Source organism: Sclerotinia sclerotiorum, genomic scaffold (assembly GCF_000146945.2).
Source record: "Sclerotinia sclerotiorum 1980 UF-70 scaffold_6 genomic scaffold, whole genome shotgun sequence".
In the NCBI taxonomy this organism is placed as follows: Eukaryota; Fungi; Ascomycota; class Leotiomycetes; order Helotiales; family Sclerotiniaceae; genus Sclerotinia; species Sclerotinia sclerotiorum.
Window position 1 is genome coordinate 1052009 of NW_001820830.1, and position 22455 is coordinate 1074463.

At 42.9% G+C, this 22455-nt stretch overlaps 9 protein-coding genes across 9 annotated transcripts; 3 read left to right on the forward strand and 6 right to left on the reverse strand.

Annotated features, from left to right (window-relative positions):
• Nucleotides 1-477: 477 nt before the first annotated feature.
• SS1G_05236 (hypothetical protein) lies at nt 478-2462 on the forward strand (the record flags this gene model as incomplete). The annotated part of the gene is made up of 3 exons (XM_001593758.1): nt 478-582; nt 637-2149; nt 2251-2462. 3 exons carry the CDS (start codon nt 478-480, stop codon nt 2460-2462), a joined length of 1830 nt encoding a protein of 609 aa, XP_001593808.1.
• Nucleotides 2463-3660: 1198 nt separating this feature from the next.
• SS1G_05237 (hypothetical protein) lies at nt 3661-4949 on the forward strand (the record flags this gene model as incomplete). Its single annotated transcript, XM_001593759.1, has 2 exons — nt 3661-3942; nt 4017-4949. 2 exons carry the CDS (start codon nt 3661-3663, stop codon nt 4947-4949), a joined length of 1215 nt encoding a protein of 404 aa, XP_001593809.1.
• A 667-nt stretch (nt 4950-5616) lies between these two features.
• On the reverse strand, nt 5617-8489 carry SS1G_05238 (hypothetical protein; the record flags this gene model as incomplete). Its single annotated transcript, XM_001593760.1, has 2 exons — nt 5617-8287; nt 8347-8489. The coding sequence occupies 2 exons, from the start codon at nt 8487-8489 to the stop codon at nt 5617-5619; spliced, it is 2814 nt and encodes a 937-aa protein (XP_001593810.1).
• Nucleotides 8490-8921: 432 nt separating this feature from the next.
• SS1G_05239 (hypothetical protein) lies at nt 8922-10493 on the forward strand (the record flags this gene model as incomplete). Its single annotated transcript, XM_001593761.1, has 4 exons — nt 8922-9150; nt 9231-9520; nt 9586-9694; nt 9754-10493. The coding sequence occupies 4 exons, from the start codon at nt 8922-8924 to the stop codon at nt 10491-10493; spliced, it is 1368 nt and encodes a 455-aa protein (XP_001593811.1).
• Nucleotides 10494-11341: 848 nt separating this feature from the next.
• On the reverse strand, nt 11342-11618 carry SS1G_05240 (predicted protein; the record flags this gene model as incomplete). Its single annotated transcript, XM_001593762.1, has 2 exons — nt 11342-11452; nt 11496-11618. 2 exons carry the CDS (start codon nt 11616-11618, stop codon nt 11342-11344), a joined length of 234 nt encoding a protein of 77 aa, XP_001593812.1.
• Nucleotides 11619-12068: 450 nt separating this feature from the next.
• On the reverse strand, nt 12069-12502 carry SS1G_05241 (predicted protein; the record flags this gene model as incomplete). The annotated part of the gene is made up of 2 exons (XM_001593763.1): nt 12069-12351; nt 12414-12502. 2 exons carry the CDS (start codon nt 12500-12502, stop codon nt 12069-12071), a joined length of 372 nt encoding a protein of 123 aa, XP_001593813.1.
• A 1247-nt stretch (nt 12503-13749) lies between these two features.
• Nucleotides 13750-15102, reverse strand: SS1G_05242 (hypothetical protein; the record flags this gene model as incomplete). Its single annotated transcript, XM_001593764.1, has 2 exons — nt 13750-14076; nt 14146-15102. The coding sequence occupies 2 exons, from the start codon at nt 15100-15102 to the stop codon at nt 13750-13752; spliced, it is 1284 nt and encodes a 427-aa protein (XP_001593814.1).
• Nucleotides 15103-16309: 1207 nt separating this feature from the next.
• On the reverse strand, nt 16310-17863 carry SS1G_05243 (conserved hypothetical protein; the record flags this gene model as incomplete). Its single annotated transcript, XM_001593765.1, has 3 exons — nt 16310-16499; nt 16582-17605; nt 17665-17863. 3 exons carry the CDS (start codon nt 17861-17863, stop codon nt 16310-16312), a joined length of 1413 nt encoding a protein of 470 aa, XP_001593815.1.
• Nucleotides 17864-20565: 2702 nt separating this feature from the next.
• On the reverse strand, nt 20566-22158 carry SS1G_05244 (predicted protein; the record flags this gene model as incomplete). The annotated part of the gene is made up of 1 exon (XM_001593766.1): nt 20566-22158. The coding sequence occupies one exon, from the start codon at nt 22156-22158 to the stop codon at nt 20566-20568; it is 1593 nt and encodes a 530-aa protein (XP_001593816.1).
• Between the last annotated feature and the right edge of the window lie 297 nt (nt 22159-22455).

Genomic DNA, 22455 nt, shown 5'->3' on the forward strand with positions numbered 1-22455 from the left:
TGAGTCTTGACTGCTGTTCTTGTATGTTGAATTTGAGAAGCTCATCCCAATGAGTTAGGAGATTAGAGAGGATATTAAATTACCAAGATGATTATTTCTCAACAGGTTCAGTAATGTGAAATAAATATCCATCTGTGATGAGATATTGGGAAACATGATCATTTTTATAGATGTATCTTTCCCTGTTGCCTGATGTTTGACAAGTCATGATTGATCGCCTTACAGACGAATCTACGGTAGACTTGTAAGGCTGACGCATACAGCTTTAATTGTGGCTGAAATTTAGCTAAAATGGCAAGGCCAACCCCACTAATTTCTGCCCCGCAGCCTTGTTTCATCGTGGTCTTCCCCAAGTATCTCGAAGTCATTAATAGTAAATAAACCAGAGTTTCCTTTGTGAACTACGTTGATTCTTAAAGCACTTCTCACAGCTCCCAAATTTTTTGAATCCTTGGTATTGACTTGACTCAAGGAAATATGTCTATCGTTATTGACAAGATCCTTGCTGCTTCCCCAGACACTCAACGTGGTCGTCCCTCACAGCTCAGTTGTGATCCAAAGGGGGAGCGTATTGCTTATGCCGTGCGTATATATTTTAGAGTTCACAATATGCCGCTGCTGACTTTCCATATATAGTCTGGCAAATCTGTCTTCGTTCGTAATATCGATGACCCTTCGTTAAGTAAACAGTACACATCTCACACAACCCAAACTACCGTTGCTCGATTTTCTCCTTCCGGTTACTACATAGCTAGTGGTGATGTCTCTGGAACAGTTAAAGTTTGGGACTCTATAGAAGGTGTTAATACCAAGGGGGATTATCATATTATAAATGGCAGAATTAATGATATTGCATGGGATGGAGATTCTCAACGTATAATTGCGGTAGGAGATGGGCGAGAGCGATATGGGGCTTGCATAACTGCAGATAGTGGAAATACCGTAGGAGAGATTGTTGGCCATACTGCGGTTATCAACTCGGTCGCAATTCGCCAACAAAGACCCCTCAGAGCTGCTACCGGTTCCGATGATCTTAGCATGGTGTTCCTTCACGGGGCACCTTTTAAATTCAATGCTAAGCTGGGAGAGCTTCATAAAGGTTACATTTACGGGGTAGGATTTTCGCCGGACGGAAATCATCTGGTAAGTGTTGGAGCGGATCGCAAAATTCAATTATATGACGGAAAGACTGGTGATGCGAAAGCAAACTTTGGAGAGGGAGAACATAAGGGGAGCATATTCAGTGTCTCGTGGGCAAAAGACTCAAAGAGACTAGTCACAGCGAGCGCTGATCAAACAGTCAAATTATGGGATGTCGAAGCTGGTAAGGCGGTTCAAACTTGGAGATTCGGCGGAGAAGGAAATGTTAGCATTCCAGATCACCAGGTTGGTGTCGTATGGCCTTCTCGCAGTGATGGAATGATTATCAGTTTGAACTTAGCTGGAGACCTAAACCATCTGGCTGAAGGAACGGATAGACCAACCAAAATTGTCCAAGGACACGGTAAAGCTATTACAGCTATCGGCTCAAGCCATACGGAGAAGGGACAAACATTATGGACAGGTAGTTTTGATGGTCGAGTCTGTTCTTGGGATGTCGGTACTGGTATTGGCTCTGCTACGGAAGGCTCCTCGCACACCAATCAAGTATCAAGCTGGGCTAGCGCTGGAGATAAATCCTATAGTGTTGCTTGGGATGATACTTTACGAACTATCGATGTCCCAGGAAACACTTTCATCGGGGAGGCAGCTAAATTGAACGGACAGCCCAAAGGACTCGCAGCTGGGGATGATGATAGATTATATGTCGCTACCACCAACGGTATCGATATCTTCTCTCAAGGTACACTCGTAAATACAGTGACAACCAAAGACTTTACTCCAACATCTATTACAGCAAACGGAAACAGTGTAGCGGTGGGAGATGAGGGCAATGTTGTACACGTCTACACGGTTGACGGAAACAATTTGTCTCCCAAAACAAAACTTACAAATTCTTTAGCCCAAATCTCCGCACTGGAATTCTCGCCTAGTGGAGATCTCCTTGCAGCAGGAAACTCGTCAGGAAAAATTCATGTTTATGATACAACAAGTTGGGAAATCAAGACGGATAGATGGGGAGGTCATACGGCAAGAATAACCAGCATTGGTAAGTTTTTTTTATTTTCTTTTGAGATGTCTTGCCCAAAGCTGAAATACCCTCGACGCCTTTTTCGATTTCCAAGCCGCATAACTAATGTTTCTCTGCAGATTGGAATCGAGCCGGAACCCACGCTGTGAGTGGTAGTCTCGATACCAACATCTTTGTTTGGAGTCTTGCCTCACCAGGAAAGAGAGTCAAGGCTCCCAATGCGCATAAGGACGGGGTTACTGGTGTTCGTTGGGTCGATGGTGGAAAGAAGGTCGCTTCCGTTGGTGGGGATGCTTCTTTGAAGGTTTGGGATGTTGCCGGATTATCCTGAAGCAAAATATGTCTTTAGAACGCGTGCGATGTGCCTATGCATATTATTTCCTCTCGCGACGTTGCAGATTTTAGCGCAGTAAGATATCAAGTGAAAAGCATTTATTAAGAGCTAAATAAATATAGATTCGTTCCATTGAGAACTTGAGAAAATGGAAAATAACTTCAATCGTGAATGGAACGACGTTGGAAATAAGGGTCCGCGATAATTTCAAAGGATCCCGAAGAAGTCAATGTTTTCAGTGACGTGGAAATTGATCACAGCATTTCCAAACCATGAGGTTATGGGAAGTTCAAACGGGTCGTGCAAACACGACAAGCTTTGCGAACACAATCAAAGCTCCCGTCGTAGCCAAGAAGCTAAGAAGCTCAAACAAGAGGAAAAGACAAGCTTACCGATCCAATTGAGTCTATCGTCGCACGCAAGCAGGGTAAACAGACAAGACGGATAAAATGTAAAATATGATGGAAATGCAAGGAAAACATGCAAATTGGAAATTGGATCCTCCTTAACCCATCTTGGCGTATGTAATATGGCGGAATTTGATTTTATGTGAAGTGAAAAGTGGCTCAAATGTAAGACCACCAGTGGACTCAGCCATTCATTTCCTGCTTTTTGACGAGCGCCCAGAAGTCATTTTTGGTGGGATGTGTGGCTAGTTATGCGCTGACGTCATCATCCGTTTGGTTGAATTAACCAATTAAATGAGTGGAACGGAGCTTTCTCTCCATGTTTTATTTCCACTAGTGGAAGGAAGCTAGGGAAGCTAGGGAAGCTAGGGGATCATGCTGATGACTGTGTAACTGCAGGTGTAGTAAGTTTGAATTTTTGTAAACACTGGAAAATTCATGGATTGGGTGAATGGAGTTCGTGGCTAATCCCCTATCCCTTTATTGAATTGATATCATGAAAAAATCAAGGTGTGAAATCTAGAACTGTTTCACCAAAATGTAAGTCAAGGGAAAAGGAAAAGGTATTAAAGTTTGACCTTCCTTCTAATACAAAAAGTCTTGGAGTTGTTGTGATACCATCCTCATTCAAATTCCTTTTGCATCTCATCAGAGTATTCGTCGCTTTTCAAGTCGTTGAGCCACTTTCTCAACTTCATTTAGTTCATTTACTTCATCTCTCCGTTTGTTGCCTCAGCCATAGATCGATCTCATCCTATACCTATCTACGAGATACTAGGTAATTCAAGATGGGCATGTTCTCACGCAAACAGCAGACACCTGCGAGCACAGGACCTGGAGCTAATGTAGCTACTCATGATACAAAACATCATGGTAAAGGACCACTCGTTCTTCCCATGAGCAAACGTCCAAGTTTCGGTCAATGGCTTAAAGTTACCTGGCTAGATATTCTTACTATGGCTGCAATGGGTGCTGTTGGACTGGGTGTTTATGAAGCTCATCCAGCTCCTTCTCGGTCTTTCCCCGTCTATTTTCAAGATGGAGAGATTGTTTACCCTCAATTTGCATACGTGAGTAGTATATCATTCATTCCAATTACCTTCTAATTAAGAAATGCGAACATGTTCTAACATATATTCACCAGCCTCTTCGCAATGAAATTGTTCCTATTTGGGAGGCAGCACTTCTTGCCTCTCTCGTTCCCATCGCCGCCTTCCTCATTGTCCAAATTCGTGTCCGATCTTTCTGGGATATGAATAATGCCGTGATTGGTCTCCTCTATTCTCTCATCACGGCCGCAGTCTTCCAAGTTTTCCTCAAATGGCTCATCGGTGGTCTTCGTCCTCATTTCCTCACCGTCTGCAAACCAAACATTCCAGTTACCACACAACAAGAAACAGGAAATGGTCTCAACTACATCATGTACGATCGAACAATCTGTACGGGTGATGAGGATGAAATTGACGATTCTCTCGAATCTTTCCCATCCGGTCACTCCACCGCTGCATTTGCCGGTTTCGTTTTCTTATCCTTGTATCTCAATGCCAAGCTCAAGGTCTGGTCAAACTATCATCCTGCCATGTGGAAACTCATCGTAACATACGCACCTATCCTCGGCGCAACACTCATCGCAGGTGCCCTTACCATTGACGAATACCACAATTGGTATGATTGTCTCGCAGGAGCAATCATCGGAACCGTCATGGCTTTTTCCGCTTATAGAATGGTATATGCATCGATTTGGGACTGGAGGACCAATCACATTCCTTTGAATCGCGCGACTCCGTTCCCGGGTACTGGTGCCGGTGCGGAGCTTGAGAATGCGACTTTTACGAGACAGGTGGGTTGGGGAAGTGACGGTTATGGTGCGAGTGGTTTTGGTGGTCAGAATCATGGTTATGCTCATGGTTATGGTTATGGTCATCAAAATGCTATGAATGAGGGAATGGTTCAAGGTGGTGATATTAGAAATAAGGAATACCCTCATGGAACTGGTACCACAACCACTGGTATTGGACGGAAACCTGTAGGAACAGGAGCGGGTCATTATAATGGTGATGCTGCGCATATAGTTTGAGATGGCTCGGAGGCTGTAAGAGGATAGACGGAACATGATGAGTAAAGCAAACAAGGCATGACATGGCGTTTTTGATGGATGGATAAAGAATGAGGTTTACGAATATGATACCAGCATGATGTACATCGGGTTTTTGTTTTGCATTTTACATTTTAAACTTTTAAAGATTACATCGGATAATTAATTAGTTTTTAATAAAATGATTTCTATTATTTAATGTGTTTTGAACTGCTCATCACCATGAAGTAATTCGTAGATATATTTTTGTTTATTTTATATTTTTTATTCTTTTTTTCGCTCTAGCTTTTAAATATAATTAATTAAAAATTGATATATAAATTATATATAACTAAAGATTCAACTTTCCATACCTTAAAAAAAAAACTAAAATATAAATTTATATCGAAAATAAATGAGATGGAATCAACCGGGGGGGCAATAAACTTTCAATGGCAAGAGTGCTTTAAAAATGTATATTCATCATCATATCAATCAACACACCAACGCCACAAGCAGCCAGCCTATCTGCTTTCCAAGCATCCATCATTGGTATCCTTATCAACCATCCTACTATGCCATGCCATCCCACAAGTAAAGACCATGAAAATACAATACGCCGCTTTGTCTTTGACCCATCTCGAATCTATTCTCGTATCAATCATCACAATTATCTTTCCTTAACGCTTGATTCACCAGATCTTCCTTCTCTAGCTTTTCCCTTCCCTTTTTCTCTTTCCCTTTCCCTTTCTCGGTTACTTTTCCGCCTGACCCCTGTATATACGTCATTAAAATTCATTACCACACCTAAAAATCTCATATCCGTGTCCGGTTGATACGCCAAATCCCCTAGTAATAGAGAAATCCTTGTTTTAAATTGCGTTCCTAATCCACTCAATCTGTCTGCCAATAGAGGGAATTCTTCTTCTTCACCCTGAATATTTGAAAGGTTGAGATTTAAAAGTGCAGGGTTGGGGTTCTCAAAAGGAGATCGAGAGGGAGGATAATCATCGAAACGAGTTCCGGGTCGAGAGGAGGTGGTACCTGTCGGGGGGACCGAGGGAGAATTGGCGTTTTGACGTTTGGAGTATTCCGTTACGCTGAAGGAATAAAGCCCGTCAACTGCGTCGCGGTATGATAGCATTAGTCTAAGGATTTCGCCTAATTGAACCATAAAAGTATTATCATCAAGGTCATTAGAATGTTTTTTCTTGGCGCCTAGAAGACCTTTATGTGTGATGGCATTGAGGTACTTGGTATGCGCTTTGATAAGATCGTCAAGTGTGCAACCATCTTTGTGAATTGCAGATTGGAGTTCATCCCAAGAGGACTCGATGACTTCAAAGAGAATATAGTATTGAAGTTGAGCGATGAAGTGAATCATTTCTGCAAGGACGCCACGAGTTTGTTTCCAAGATTGATGGAAGGCGGGATCAGGAGATCCGAGTAGGACACCGCGGGCGCCGGTCATACATTTACGCCAGGTGGTAGAGAGGGCAAATTCAACACGTTTAATACGCCATAAGAAGTTAAAAACTTTGAGGTATTGTCGGTTACCCCATTCGGTTACTACGACATCGACAGGGGCATCGATTTTGTATTCAAGTGTGAAACAATCCCAACCTATATCACCATGAGACAGTTGCAACATGCGAGCATCAAGACGTCGGAGAACCTCGGGAGAATCGTATTGCGCATTAGAGCCACGAATAGCGTGTTCAAGTTGAGCTGTCAGGGTATGTCGATATTGGGCACCTGCGGGACGATCAAGATTTGATGCGAGAGATTCCATGAGTAGAGCGATAAAATCTCCCTGCCCTAGAAGGATATAGTTTTTAAGAGCCTTAAGATGCTCAAAAAGATGAAACTTGTCCGACATTAGGTGGATTAGTCGAGCCATTGTTGTCTTGTAAGCTTCATCAATCCATGTTTCTAACGTTGCGGTATCACCATATCGTAGTTCTTTTGAAGCATCTTTTGAATATGCCTCCACCCATTGAGAATCTCCACAGCCATAACGGATGAAGTTCAAGGACTTTCCGATCAAAAAGACCTTTTGAGCGAAATCCTGTGTAATGATACTTGGTACCATATCTTCATTAAGTTTGTATTTGTCCTCCCATACACTACTGGCACCTCCTCGACTTCTGCCATCTTGGGCTTCTTGAATCGCATTGGGATCTTGCTCCGAGACGAAAAATTCATGATAGGGATCAGATAATTCTCCATCATAAATCCAATGTCGAAGCATATCATAAAATGGCCGAGTGACATGAATCAACAAGCGTTCGGCAAAAGCTCCTACCATTGGGTCCCCATGTGATGACGAAAATCCATGGATCAAGGTAATGAGCTGGCCACCCTTTTTGCTTTTCGATTCTTCACTTATTAAACTCATTAATCTCAAGCCCATCGTAGCTTCTCGGGTCCATACCACGCATCTCTTAAGAGTGACTCCTGCCTTTCCAATGCCTCCTCTAGGCTCATTCTCATCTAATGATGAAAGTGCTCGTCTAATTTGACCTTCTAATGTCGCTACGAGCCCAAGGTATGACCTGAGTTCGCCAGCAATAGCAGCTCTTAAACTCTGGCCGAGTAAACCGCCATCACTCGTCTGCACAAAACTGGACAGACTTCTGTATAGTAGCGATGGCTCAGCTAAAGTATGGAGGATCGAGATTATTGGTACGGGCAAAGTATCTGGTAGCCTTAGGCTTGATTGGGAATCAAATGGTAAATTCGACGAAGATAGACCTTGTAATGTGAATGGCAAATCCCTAAGCAATGCAGTCTCCGGTGGATCAATTTCGACATAATTTTCCGCCAGCAGAGCCGTCTTCAATGCGACACTCTCACGTTGGCTGACTGGCGTCTTCACAAATGCCTGCTCTTCTTCCTTTCTATCTCTCTGACCCCCTTCTCGTTCCGGTAATTTCTTCAACCCGGCAGGCGCAAAAGCATCGTCAAATTCCCGTTCCTCTCGCGACGTGTGGCTTTGGGAATCAAAGGTATTATCGGTTTGAAAATTTCGACGTGTGTCCCTGAGAGGAGCAGCACTTGCAGTATCTTGAGCCTCGAGTGCTCTCCTTGATTTCTTCTTTCTTATTGGACTCATAAACGGGCTCGTCAACCCAGAAGGCCTAAGTTGCTCTTGATCTCCTAGCTGATATAGAAAATAAAGCACTGCCCATTTTTGTGTAATGACCGGTATAGAAAGAAGCCGGCTATAAAGGTTTGTAAATCTTAGGGCTTCATTCGGACTTGGGTTTGTTTGTATTAATCGTTTCTTTATCAAATCCGAAGCTTGGTTCACATCTGCGACAACAGCAGGAGTTTTTGAGCTACATAAATTGCCAAATTAGCATACCATTAAACGGCGCATAGTCTTTAAAGCCAGTACCTTCCCAGAACTTCCCGTACAAAGTCGGCAGCATTGCTTTCTCTTTCCTCCGCATCTGCAGGATCTTCTCCAGGTATATCTACTTGAAATCGGCGCACTAAGCTATCAATAGCAGTGGAGATACGAGTACTTCGTGAGGACATAATTGCATCGTTGCGATAATTGAATATCTGCGACTCCTCCTTCTTGCTCAGAAAAACATAAAAAGTTCATGAGCTTTCATGAGAAATTAAATAAATGAGTGGACGCGTTGAGAAAGGCCATACGCGATGATTTATTTACTTCAATTTTGAGGGGGGTTTATTAGTGACAGTACAAGGTAGGTTACCCTAAAACTCTAGATTTCTTACATAAGGCTACAAGGCCAACCCCCGACTCTCTCAACGTCACCTCTATCTTATGCGCGAAACGACCATCATTCATTCATCAACCACGGCATCAAATTAACGATTGGCATCCTATATTTGTGTCGCTGGATTCCTCTGATATTGCTCTATTTATGGGCTATAGAAAATCCGGGGTTCTCGCGCCTTGAGAGCGTGCTCGCGCGAGCCTAAATAACTCCTACAATCATCATGCCCGACATCGATCCAGCGGCCTTGAGCCGCCCTAGTGTGACGAACAAGAGTCCAACTCCTGTTTTACCTACAAAGTCACTTACCGCGACGACTCCAGTTCAAAAATCAGCAAAGTTCAATCATGTTCCGCCCCGCATCGACCTTGAACCGTTGTACACGGCAGTCAAGTCTGCAATTGGCGATAACTGGGGGACATACAAAGAATCAATTGGTTTATTTCTTATGGGTAGGTGATGAAAGCCATTGTCCCCTGAAAAGGGCGATAAACACGTGTGTGAAAATTAATCTTAATTCTTTGTTTCTCAGGGCAAATGAACCAGGCCGAACTCTCGTCCCGAATTGATCATTTCCTCATAACAAATACTGGTGAAATCGAGCATCTTCACAATCAACTTATATCTGCCATCTATGCGAATACCACTCGTGAAATGCCTGATCAGGGCGTGGCGAGCTGGGTCAGTGCAAATGATAAACCTACAACAGGGGCTGGGAGCAAGCCGGTCAGCGGCGATGCGGCGGAACAAAGACTCAAGACAGAAGTTATGCAATTGCCGAGTCGTGATAGGAGAAGACTGAAGGATCTCTCTCAAAATGATGTGAGATATTTGCAATATGTTGCGCATGCGAAATTATACTGGATTTGTGCTAAATTGCTTTGCAGTTCGACCCATTCGACGCATTTGCGACAATGCTTACAGAGCATCGCCGACCGAAGCCTGCAAGACAGCCAGAGACTGTACCTGCCAGTGCTGGCGGTCTGAACAAAACAAGTGAGTCAAATACAATTTCCAAGCCTAGGAAGTGTAGTAGTACTTACATGTTGTTCAAGATTGGGATCTGGAAATTCGGAAGAGATATACCTTACCTTTGGCCTCAGAATCTGGTGAATTTCCTGACATGACAACCATCGAGTCACGAATGCTTCCCATATGCTATGAAACAGGATTGGTCAATGGCCATGTCCAAGATGCAGCTCAGTTCATGTCCGTGGCGACAGAAACGTTCATTAAAGAGGTCTTGTCATCGATATTTAGCAAAACGAGAAGCAATGGGCCCGGATCTATGGGTAGCGCCGGAACTAGTGGTGGTTCTTCCTGGGTTCAAACACACAAGTATCGCAGGCAGCTAGAAAGGGAAGAAGAGTCCTCGATGCGCAACGAAGTCCTTCGAGACAAAAATGGCTTACTGCCCATTGAAGCCCGTGCAGCAAGTGAACGAGGCCCTCTAGGCATGGCTGATGTACGTACTGCACTTGAAATTGCCGATTGTGGTTTAGGACAAATGCCAGTAGTTGTGCAGCAAATAATGTTCGGATATCAAGAGGGCGAACTAGAAGACTGGAATGCATTTACTCGGCTTGGGCCCCAAGGCAGAATCATCACTGAGGATGATGATGGCGATGTTGAGATGGGTGGTCTCGAGGTCAACGGTTTAACTAATGGTGTCAACGGACACGCGATAGACGAAACAATGAGCGATATTGAAGATTGGGGATGGGAGGGGGCTGAATACCAAGATCGAGCTGCGTTGGATATGGTGCTAGATTCATGTCTAGCTATTGGAGCTTGATCATGAATGATATTTACGGCTGGGTACGGAGTTCTAAATCTGGGTCTTGAGAGGCGTCATCAGCCCATTTGGCGGTAGCGGTTTAGCATTGGCGCAATGGTTATTGGGTGTATCTATGTATCAGAATATTGTATAAAAGAGATCATAAAAGGGAGGGAAAGGTGAAGGGCGCTTTACATACGGTTGGGTATAGGGGAAATTCTGCACAGGATGATACCCATGAATTGGCTCGGTAAGCCACTTATTATTAGCTTTCGAATGATGAAAGAAGCCAATATTTAGAGCGTAAGACTGCATCCATACTATTGCATTCAACCTCAATACAATGTGACCAATCAAACAAATAATCTCATCGCATCATTGAAAGAGGGTTGATTATCATTGTCGAATAACAATGCAGGATCAAAAATCATGATATAAGTCTTACAATATAAATCAGGAATTTTGTACTAGGTTGTCCCAGAAAGGGCACCATAAATTACCCATGGATTTGTATCTTGTAAGTATCAATCGGGTGCTTAGATAGTCTATACATAACGGCTTGGACAGGGAGACAACAATCGAATTCAATAAGGAAACCCAGAGTACAATCTGCTTTGGATTTGATATAGATGTCTCACAGGAGACTCTTAAATCTGGTAAATCATGGTGAATAGTCTATTGTCTGCTAGTTGAAACCATGCATAAGAACAATTCTATCGATGAGGCACCCATCGCCTCCCTACGTATTCTTGTCTGCAGGAGAGCGGCGATTGATACATATGATCGAATTGGTGTCGTAGATGTTGAATCAGACACAACTGTTCTCGACGGGGCAACAAGGGTACATATGAGATTGATATGAGATATTATTGAAGAACATGAAATTTACCTCTCTCATCAGCTCTTGCTGTAGCCTTGACCACGCTATTGTCTAGGTTCTCAGCTAGGTATTCATGTACTTCGTAGAAGATTGCCACCTATTTTTTTCACTCGAAAGAACCGTCAGAAATATATACTCACGGCTCCCAGAATAGACACCGTGGAATAGTAGAGACAAACATGCGAGACTTCTGTGGAAACTTCCGGAACAGAGCAGACGATGAATCCTTTCAAGGCTTGCAGAAAATTGTCCAGCTTCGCCATGTTTCAGCTCACTTCCGTTTATCAGAACTTAAAAGACGGAAGTTGTGAATGATGAGTGTATTGCTAGAAGTAGCACAGGCTGTATATTCCGCGAGCATCGTGGTCTTAGCATCGCGTAACCTTTTTTGTCATGTTGGGAAAAGTGCAATCCGTTACCAAACAAAGCACCGAATGAAAGGCACTTCAACGTCTCTACTCTTTATATCATGATGAGAATATTGGAAGTCAACATTCCAGGGTATATCGGCATAAGAAGACTGTTGTCCATTTTTCAGCTTCCCGAGATTATTGGAACTTTGAATTTTAGACGATTAATTCGAATTATCAAAAGTGTGAGGCCCAATTCCGCACTCTGACTACTTCCACCACCCCTCCCTCCGCAACTGCTGCGTACTCGCCAGACAGACACCCAGACCGAGTCGGATCACACGGGGATCTACATACATCCTCCTAATGTGAGTATCTATGGGCTAGTTGGTTAACTACTAGTCGGTGATATTGATATGAGCGTCCCTGAGCTGGTTGATAGGATGTTGACAGGTGATGATGCCACTGCGGGCTCGGTCTTTGAGTTTCATAGAACACATTTATGTCTGATCGAGGAGGCTGATATGATCTTGAAGATAGTTTTCCGGGTTCGGAAGGTTGCATTGGTAGTGCAAAAGAATCATGCACTATCGAGATTGGCACTCCATCGTCTTGACGTGTGGAATCTGAAGCTTTTTGCCCTGGCCTATAATGTATTTCACCTAATAAGCATCTCCAAATAATCTTCTAAATGCCAGGGGAACTCACGACGACGTATCAATCCACCTCTGATGATAAGGACAATTTCCATGTACAATCTTAGTTTTGGCACCAGTGTGATCATCGCATAAAGGCATGCCTGGACAGAATGACGGACGGGAACACAATATTCTGTATTCTATACACTTCGGAGCGCATTCGAAGTACTTGTATGGTGTATTATAGTACATATTTCCTTTGAAGTTAGAATAGTTTTGATCTTGTTTGATATTACCTACTTCAAAATTATTATATTGCAATATTATCAATAAATCCCAAAACGAATCCCCAAAGCAATCTACATTTTATAATTAAAGAATAAAAAGTCAACAATATCAAGATTTAAAACCTCCCACCCCTCCTTTCCCAGATTATTCCAAGGACTCCACAAAAACCCTGCATCCCTTAATTTGTATGTATTCCCATCCTCCCTAAAGACTTAATATTCCTCTCCATTTTGATAGGAGGATATAGTAGATAAATTACAACGGATAAAAAAGAAAAGAGTTTGGAAATTCAATAACTACATCTATTCACAGTAAGAAACTATCCATTTTACATTTGTAAAATTTCAAGAGCATGCAATTACTGTTATCAATCTCTCAAGGTACTTGAAATCATTTGCGCGCCTGGAAGCAACTCATTCTGATGTAGCCCCGTACTACCTTGATGTTCTTAGCTTCTGAAAAAATTCATGTAGATCGAGTCTCAACATGTATGTATAAAGATTCATCAATGTGGTTGTCTACTTCAGAGCCTACCCTAGAGCCTTCATTTGGACACAGTTTGACGTCCCTGTAATACTTTTTCTCTGAAATGCAGCAAAACTAGGATGATTTCTCCTCTAATAACTTGAAGCTATGAGGAACCAGTCTCAATTACCGCATCTAGCAAGAAAGAATTCATTGGTAAAAATAAGGGTGAATTCAACATTATATCATTATAACACGAGTAGCTAACCATCTAGACTTTCGCCTTCTTCTCATGTATTTAAAGTCCTCCACACATATTTATATATACTTCATATATACACGCGGCTACATTGTTAGAATGTTACATCGAAAATGCCAACTTTGGCAATAGATTGAAGCTCATCACATCGTGATTTTGTAACATGATACGCTGTTGTGCACTGATCTGTACATATAAAAGTACTGAAAGTGTTTTGAGAACGTAACAGTGTAAGAAGGAATTTTTGTTGCGACTTCTCGTTTCCTTTCTCCCTACGTCTGACCTTGGCTGTACAACTTTGAGGGAACCACGTGAGTTTCCAAGCTGCTAGCTTGGTCAACCACCTCGTGATTTATATTATCTTCGAAAGTATGCCATTTGTCCAGCAGCAACTCTAGGAAGTCTTTTTACATTTGAACTTCTTTTGAATATCCTCCTCAGTAAATTTACGGGTCTTCGTCCTCAACATGTCCGCCAGCTCCTTTTTACTCTTCCCAATATTCTCCCCTGTCGGAACCAAACATCCAGCAAGGTGCTCGTAATCCTTCTGCATGAGTTTGACGAACATCATGATGTAATCGATATTTTGAAAGACAAGAGCTTTGCCGGAATCGTAGTTATGTTTTCCCTTGAGGTAACTAAGTGGCTGATCCCGCCAATGTCGAAGTGGGTTGAGATGATGAGCCGTATGCCAACCGTCGTTGAAGCAGTTTCGGTTGCTCTAAAAGTACCAAGACGATAAATTAGTTGAGGATCTTCAAAGTTTCATGGATGTAGGGTGATTCCTTACCGCCACATCAATCAGAACAATGGAAGATCTATAATCCGAATCTGGATCAATTTCATCGACCAATGCATGCTGACCCCAGTTTCCTACCATCAAACCGATTCGCATTTGCATAAATGGTATCAACAATACAAAAAGGGTTGGCCAAAAATTCAGTCTAGCCATCACATACATGCCTACATATGAGCCGACCTCCCAGAAGAGCACCTCGCATGCCAATCTAATCTTGTTGGTCCGAAAAAAGTATAATGGGAGCTCAAGCCAGATGAAGAACATAAAGCGACCCCAGTACTTTAGGAAATCAACTATATCATCCCGCTGATACCGTAGAGTCGAAGAGAGATCGTCCGGCCCATTACCCTCAACATGATGACACTTGATGTGGTGATAATAGTATGAATGTAATGTGTGGCCCATGAGTGGCTCGAGAAGGTATGGAAAGGTTTTGTCGAGCCATGCGTATTTCTTCACTAAAACTCCGTTGTTATGAATATGGTTGTGAAGCATAAGTGTGAACGGTCCGCAGTAAAGAGCCTGCATGATCCAATGGCAGAATCCGTGTATTAAGGAGAACCGATTGTACAAAATTATAGCACTCGGGACCGATGTGGCGAGGTAAAGGATGATATGTGTGAGGAAGACGACGTCTGTTGGCCGACGTACCACTCCTTTCCCCCATTGTATATATGGCTCAAGTATATATTGGTATAAAGGACCGGGGAGGCGTTCAAGGTCTTCTTGGTCCCAGCTTGTAAAAACTGTAGGTTGGAATTTCTCGTTGTTCTCGTCGTTGAGTGCTTCAAGGATGGAAATTTGTTCGTCGATTTGAGATTGGTTATCTTGACTGCCAGAAGTGTTGGACGAGTCGCCCCTGCTCTGTTTTTGTACATCTTTTAATAGTAGCTCGAGTACCCTTCGATCAGGCTGAGTTAAGTTGGGATTCATGGCTTGAAGATCCATGATTGTAGAAAGAATTGGATGTTAACCAAAAGGATCTGATGTCGTGAAAGACATCAATGGAGGAAGGGTATTTGTATTGAAACGAATCTTTTTGGGACCATAATTTTGCGATTGAACTAGCAGATTCACGTACCTGGTATCGTGCAATACCCTGATTCTCCATAAAAACCCACTGTGAGAGAGGATCAGGGTCTAACCTGTGCTATCATCATCCATACCGCGCGGTTTCTATTATCGCTCCATCTAGACCTGAAGCCCCTTTATATGCGTAATACGCCTGAATTTGATGTTTTTGCGGAGTTTATGACCGGGGAACGGATGTTAAAGGATTCTAGAAGGTTATACACCTGTAAATCATCATAAGCTCTAGGGCTTAGAAGTTGTCATCCTTATGGAAACAACGGTTGTTTGCAGGTGGTATTGGGTTCAACGTTATTGCTTATCATTACTTGATAAATCATTGTTCCACAATATCATCTTGGTGAGTTGCTGTTAGATGTGTTGAGGGGTGCAGTAGGTATCATCACAAGAATGCAACCACTAAATACCTAGGAAGAACTATGCGATGACAATTCTGTATGAGAACTATTCGAAGAAGTAGATTCTATATTCAAAACCTGGGTACAGTTTGTTGCTGAGCTTTTCCTTGGGTGCAAAACATGAAGGGTTGGAGAATGCGATTCTTGAGAAAGATTGCCGAGCTGCCGGACCTGACAATGGAAGCTTCGAAGCGTGGCTAGCTTAGTAAGGCACTTAAGAAAACTCCGGTGCTAATGAAGATCTAGTGGGGAAAGGGGGATAAATGTTGAGATCTCAAAATATAAAGGGTTTTGACTTTTTATACAAGTAGCATTTAGGTATTATTGCTATTTCTAATCCTGACGGACTCTGGTGATCAGTTATCTGGAAAAATCATACTTCTTTAACACTTCTAATCAATCGCAAGGGGTTATCTGCATGGCTGTTGATGATATTTATTTTTATGTTTCTTTCCGCACTTTTATCTCACTAGCTTTCCAAGCAAAATTCTATGCACATATCCTATCTTTAGCATGATAACGCTGTTACTTGCTCAACCTGCTAGACCCAACTATGAGCATCCCGCCACACCCAGAAAAACAACAATGTCTAACCATAAATAACGCTCAGGTATGGTATCAATACACCCCTCATCCTCTTCCCTACAACTTTTTCTTTCATCTCTTGCTTATTTCTTGTAATCCTCTGGTCCAACCATCAATTCTGGTCTAACCAACTTATCAAAATCCTCTTCACTGAGAGCCTTCAACTCCATCGCCGATTCTTTCAAAGTCAATCCCTTCTTGTGCGCGTTCTTGGCTACCTTACTAGCCATGTCATAACCAATCTTTGGGTTCAGGCAGGTGACTAACATGAGACTGTTGACGTTTGTTAGTACTTGGTATCTTCAGGCTTTAGGGGGGACAAAGGTTGCACTAATAAGTAGAAGGGTGTACGCACGATTCTTTCAAAATACTTTGGATCTTCTCCTCATTGGCTTGTAACCCAACTACCAAGTTCTTCTCAAAGCTTCTCATTCCATCACTCAAGATTCTAACACTGTGTAACAAATTTCTGATAACTAATGGCTTGAAGACGTTCAACTCGAACTGTCCGTTCATACCACCAATAGTTGTAGCAGTACCGTTTCCAATCACTTGGGCACATACCATGGTAATGGCTTCGCATTGAGTTGGGTTAACTTTACCAGGCATGATGGAACTTCCAGGTTCGTTTTCAGGGAGTGCAAGCTCGCCGAGACCGCATCGAGGACCGGATCCCAGGTATCGGATATCTTGAGCAATCTTGAAGAGAGATGATGCAAGGGTAGTGAGGGAGCCAGATGCTTGAACAATGGCATCATGAGCGGCAAGAGCTTCAAATTTGTTAGGTGCAGTGGTGAATTGTGTGCCGGTCATCTTGGTAACTTCCTCGGCGATAGCCTCTGCAAATCCCTTGAAAGTATTAATACCAGTACCTACAGCAGTTCCTCCTTGTGCTAAAAGTCTGAGGTGGGGCAGAGACGACTCGACCCGCTCGATACCATAATCAAGTTGTGCGACATATCCAGAAAACTCTTGGGCGAGGGTAAGAGGTGTTGCGTCTTGCAAATGGGTTCGTCCAATTTTGATGATGTTCTTTGCTTGAAATTCATCCACTTTAGCTTGGAGAGCATCTCGCAAGGACTTGGTTGCGGGAAGGAGCTCATTTTCGATTTCGAGGACCGCAGCAATATGCATAACAGTAGGGAAGGTATCGTTTGAAGAGGCTGACATGTTAACGTGATCGTTGGGATGAACCGGCTTTTTGCTTCCCATAGTTCCGCCCAAGATTTCAATAGCCCGGTTCGAGATAACCTCATTAGCATTCATGTTCGACTGGGTACCGGAGCCGGTTTGCCAAACGACAAGAGGGAAATGATCGAGCAACTTCAGATCTGCGACTTCTTTAGCGGCTTGTTGGATAGCTTTTCCGAGCTTTGGGTCTGTCGGTATCTCGTCAGTTCATGCCTTAACGTGTATTTTTTCTTTCATGTCCGCGTACCAAGTCCAAATTGCATATTGACAGTTGCAGCTGCACCCTTCAAGATACCAAAAGCCTTGATGATAGGAGGAGGCATGCGATCTTGAGGCTGGTTGATCTTGAAGTTCTCCAACGAACGCTCAGTTTGAGCTCCCCAGTATTTGTCCGAAGGGACCTCTACATTGCCGAAAGCATCTGACTCGGTTCTTGTTTGTGCCATATTGTATGCGGTTGCATGAAAATTTCTTTGCAGACGGGAAGACGAGGATTGGAAGCTTTTAAGCTTATATGATGAGCAAGTACGGTTGAGGACCCGAGTCGTGGATTTGCTTGTGACGTTGATGGCATTCGCGGGGAAGGTGGTGGCAGTTGTGAATGTACGAGCTATTGCCCGAGGCAACGGAGCTCGAAATGTGGATGTCCGGAGCATTTTTAATTGGAAGGCACTTTCAAGACACTACAAAATTGTCAAATAGTGATCAATTCACTCAATTGAAGTCTTGAGGATACTCGTACTGAAGCCAACTGCAGTTAAGTATTGCTGAAAGTCAATAGTGGGCACGGTGGGTATAGCAAGTCGAAAAATTAATGGACTCTAAAAGTTTCACCCGCCATAAAAATGCTCTTGGCGGGAATTGTCGGCATCGGATCATCCCGGTAATCCCGCATCGAAAATTGTTCTTACGTAATCACTTACCATTTACCCCAACCAAAGTCGAAATTACCGTACTCGGGAATGAAAATGAAGATGTCAAGAAATTCCTAAAGTTAGGATAGCCACAGCATTTCGTAGGATGTAAACATCATTGACTTTATCCAGTATCAATATCCATTCTCCACCCCTCTACTTCCCATTAGCGAAGCAACCGATATCACTCACTACCCCCTCCTCTCACTACTGCCATTTATCTACAAATTAGATCTCATACATTCTCAATCTCACATCGAACATCGTCTCCCAGTCTCATTGTCTCTGTGAACAATTAGTATCTTGTCATCTGGCTGGTGGAAGTGATACTGGATATATCCATATTCAGAGTTGAATATGGGTTCAATAGCTTTGTGATGATTACCACTGCCTGAGTATCGAGTTGATAATATGGCCTCGGGAGAATTGGAGGGAGTATACGAGTTTAGAGTAGAGCCACGACGGTATATATAGCTTACAAACTGATGAGAGCTTTTATTGCACATCCCGCCCAATCTTCTGAGGGGTATGGATGAATGCTATGGACAGTCTAAATTCTGGTGTAGCCACCTTGTGCCTCTCACTCTACTCTTTCGCTGAGATATTTATTGTTACACGGTTAGATTGAGTCCTTAATCATTATTTCAACTCTAATAATAAATATCCAACATTGCCTCGTCGCACCTTGATTACATCATCACAACTAGCTTCCAACCAATTCCCCAAGGCCTGTCTAGCATTTCCCTCATCATTGAGACATATTGCCAAAATTTCAATCATTTGAAGATTGGGGAACTATATATTTGCGCGGAGTCTCTCCAAGCAATTACAGGCTGTCAAAATGTAGCATGGCCATCTGACGTGATACGATGATTGGAATGTGGTGTTGTGACAATCTCCTACTTCCTTCTCATTTTCTTTCTTATGGTTGCGTGGAATTTTATCTAGGTTCGTATTTTCCGTGTCGGACTACTGTTGCTAGGTCTCAAGCAGTGGAAGGATAACTGAACATATCCTACTGACTGTTTAATAGATGGTTGAATGCATAACATACATGTAGGCTATGCTTCTTCAGTTTTTCCGTTCTCTTTGATCCGTGTTTAACATTTCAGATCGTTATGCTGTCGCCTACGGCATGATTTAAAAAATGAAAACGTTAAAAGATAAAAATGCGAAGAAATGAAAAATGCAAAAGATTATTTTAAGTTTTTTGGTCTTGGAATGATTCGATAGAAATTTGAAATTTATAATAAATGTTAAAGTGAATGGTTCCTGCGTAGCACGTGCACAGGGCACTAGTCCTATTAGGACTAGATTGAGAAGCTCTCTATAGGAGAGCTTCGCCCTGTAACGATACTGTACTGGAGGCAGCGGCTGCCTAAGGTTTCGTCTGGTTGGTAGTTGTGGGTTAAGGCTTTATCACTGGTATTCACTTGGAAGTGAAGTCGTTACTAGATCAAGTAGAATGTAGGTAAACTAATTGATAACTGAGTTGAGCACGAAGCTCCTTAACTACGAGACTAAATGAATTTTTATATACCCTATATCATCTTTTGAGGACCTCTGGGACCCTATGGACCCTTCGGTCCTCAAGGTCCTCGAGGTCACGTGAATTAATGAATCGTGACACGCACTTCTATAGAACTAAGAGAATGGGTGATTCATATACAAGACCAATATAGCCTCAGTTCTGCCCTATCAGCTTCCCACTATTCCCTGTGTAAGGTCATTCCTTTTAACAATAAAGAATAATTATATTAAAATCTAAAAAATCTAAAACATCTAAAGAGTATAAAAATAATTATGTTACGTAGTAACAGTCAACCTGTCCATATGAGCTCAGACCCCGTGGAAAAGCAAACCGATTCACATACAAAATTGTATGGTAATCGGTTCGTAGAGTCTCCCCACCTTCAGCAAGCACAGACATATAGTCTGATCCAAGTCACGTGATGGACCCTGCATATTCAGGGATACGAATCGTAGGTCCATACGAATCGAAGGTCCACAAACTCTCAGGATCCAAGAGATCCAATGGAGGACGAAGGTCTATATAATCAGGATGGTTTCCTTTGTGTAGAGCTTCGTGCTCAAGATCAATCATTTAGTATACTCTACTATTAGTTACGAATTGCATTATTGTCATTACTTTAAGTCCCTGCTTGACGCCTAGTTATAACCACCTCGAGAGCCTAGAGCACTTCCACGTGATCTAGACGGCAAACCTCGTAACATCAAGGATAAGCATCCATATCACTAATATCACCCGTATTGACCACCAATAACTTCGTCTTTTCATCCCCTTTCAAAGCAGGCACATTATCCCAATCCCTCCCTCGTATATCATTACGGCTACTCCCCGGTGTAATATACGTTTCCCAGAAATCATCCTCATCCTCTGCTGCCCGCGCATAAGCAATAGTCTGCGAAAACGTCGACATCCACACCCCTAGAAAAAAACCCGCTTCCACCAAAACCGGATATTCAACAATAGCCGCGGCGTCAAATTCCATATCTTGCAATTTCTTAAGAAGATCCGGGAGCCCAGATACCAATTCCCATTTATCATAAACTTGAAAACCCAGTGGGGAGAGCCGCTCACGGAATAGAGAAATCGCGTCACTATCTCCACAACTCACATATATGGTTTTGATACCCTCTGCCACGCCGTCGGCAGCAGATGCGTTCTCGATTTCCTCCGTATAGAAATCCATCTGCTGGTCGCGAGAACCGAAATGTGGGGACCAGTCTGCTTCGCCCCGGAGATGCACGGCAATATATCCATCGCGCAATTGAGGTGTATCTCGAATTTGCGACCCGAGCTGCAGAAGTTCCGGGTTGTATTTTATGGTTCGAAAGAGCTGTTGTTGTAGTGCTTGCTCTGAGGCATACGTGTAGTTATATGCAAACATCGTATCACCAAAACCTACCGCCACTGGATTCTCGGAAGAAATCTCAACAAGCGAAAGAGATTCTAAGTGCGCATCAACAGCAGTTTTAAACGTCCCAATTTGATAATTCCCTTCCATGTATTGTCTCCGTCCCATTTGTATTATTCGTTCCTCGGCAATCCCAGAAGTATCCCCACATCGACGCATTTCTAATTCAGGACATACAGAACCCATTTCTTGGACCAAATATGAGATATCAAAATATACATCTGGACTTACGCTATCGCTGCTGAATAGAGAGGGATTCTCGCAATGTCGTCCAGTGGATACGGTGGGAAGGATTATGTTGGAGCCGAGATCGAGAGCTAGTCGGAGACAGGTTTGCACGCGGTTGCGCGCGTTGTTTAGGCCGCCGCAGATGGAAGTTGATTCGGGGCCACACCAAGAATGACATTGCAGATAGAGGCCCGGTTGGAAGGTGGTGGTTTCGCAGAGAGATTGTAGGGTGAGGGGCTTGTTTTCGTCCTCCGCTTTCTCACTTGTTGTGTCTTCCTCAGTCTCTTCATTTTCAACCCCTTTCTCCTCATCCACTTCTTCCTCTGCGTCTTCTTCATCTTCTTTCCTTTGTTCCTCCTCCTCTTTCGCCTTTCTCTCCTGCTCCTCCTTCTCTTCTTGTGCCTTTTTCTCCTCTTCTTCTTTCTCCTTCCTCAACCTTTCTTTCTCCTCCTTCTCCTTCAATATTTTCTGCTCATGCGGGCTAGCATCTCCAGGTACACTTAATCCCCTCCCCATTCCCATCTCCACTAAAATTTCCAATCTAGAGCCCTTCCACTCTTTACCACTCACTCCAGCACTTCCACCTCCAACATGTCTATTTCCACTCACCTTCTCAGTATCCTTTTTATCCTCACCACTCACCTTCAATGGCGAGGACATTAATATTTCTCTTTCTTTCCCATTTCCATCCTCATTCCCATTACCCTTCCGATCATCTAACCTCACATCCCCAGATATCGAATGCGTATAAAATAGCACCCAAATAAACAACAAAAACGCAATGATGAAACTATGATATCGAGTCACCATAATTACCGATATAAAAATAATATCAAGATCACAATCAATACGTGTATCCAAGTGAAAGGTAATGATCACTAAGAGAGAAAAAAGTCATCAATCAAAGCAGAGATGAAACTTCTCGCATATAAAACATAATGGAATCTTTCCACTCCT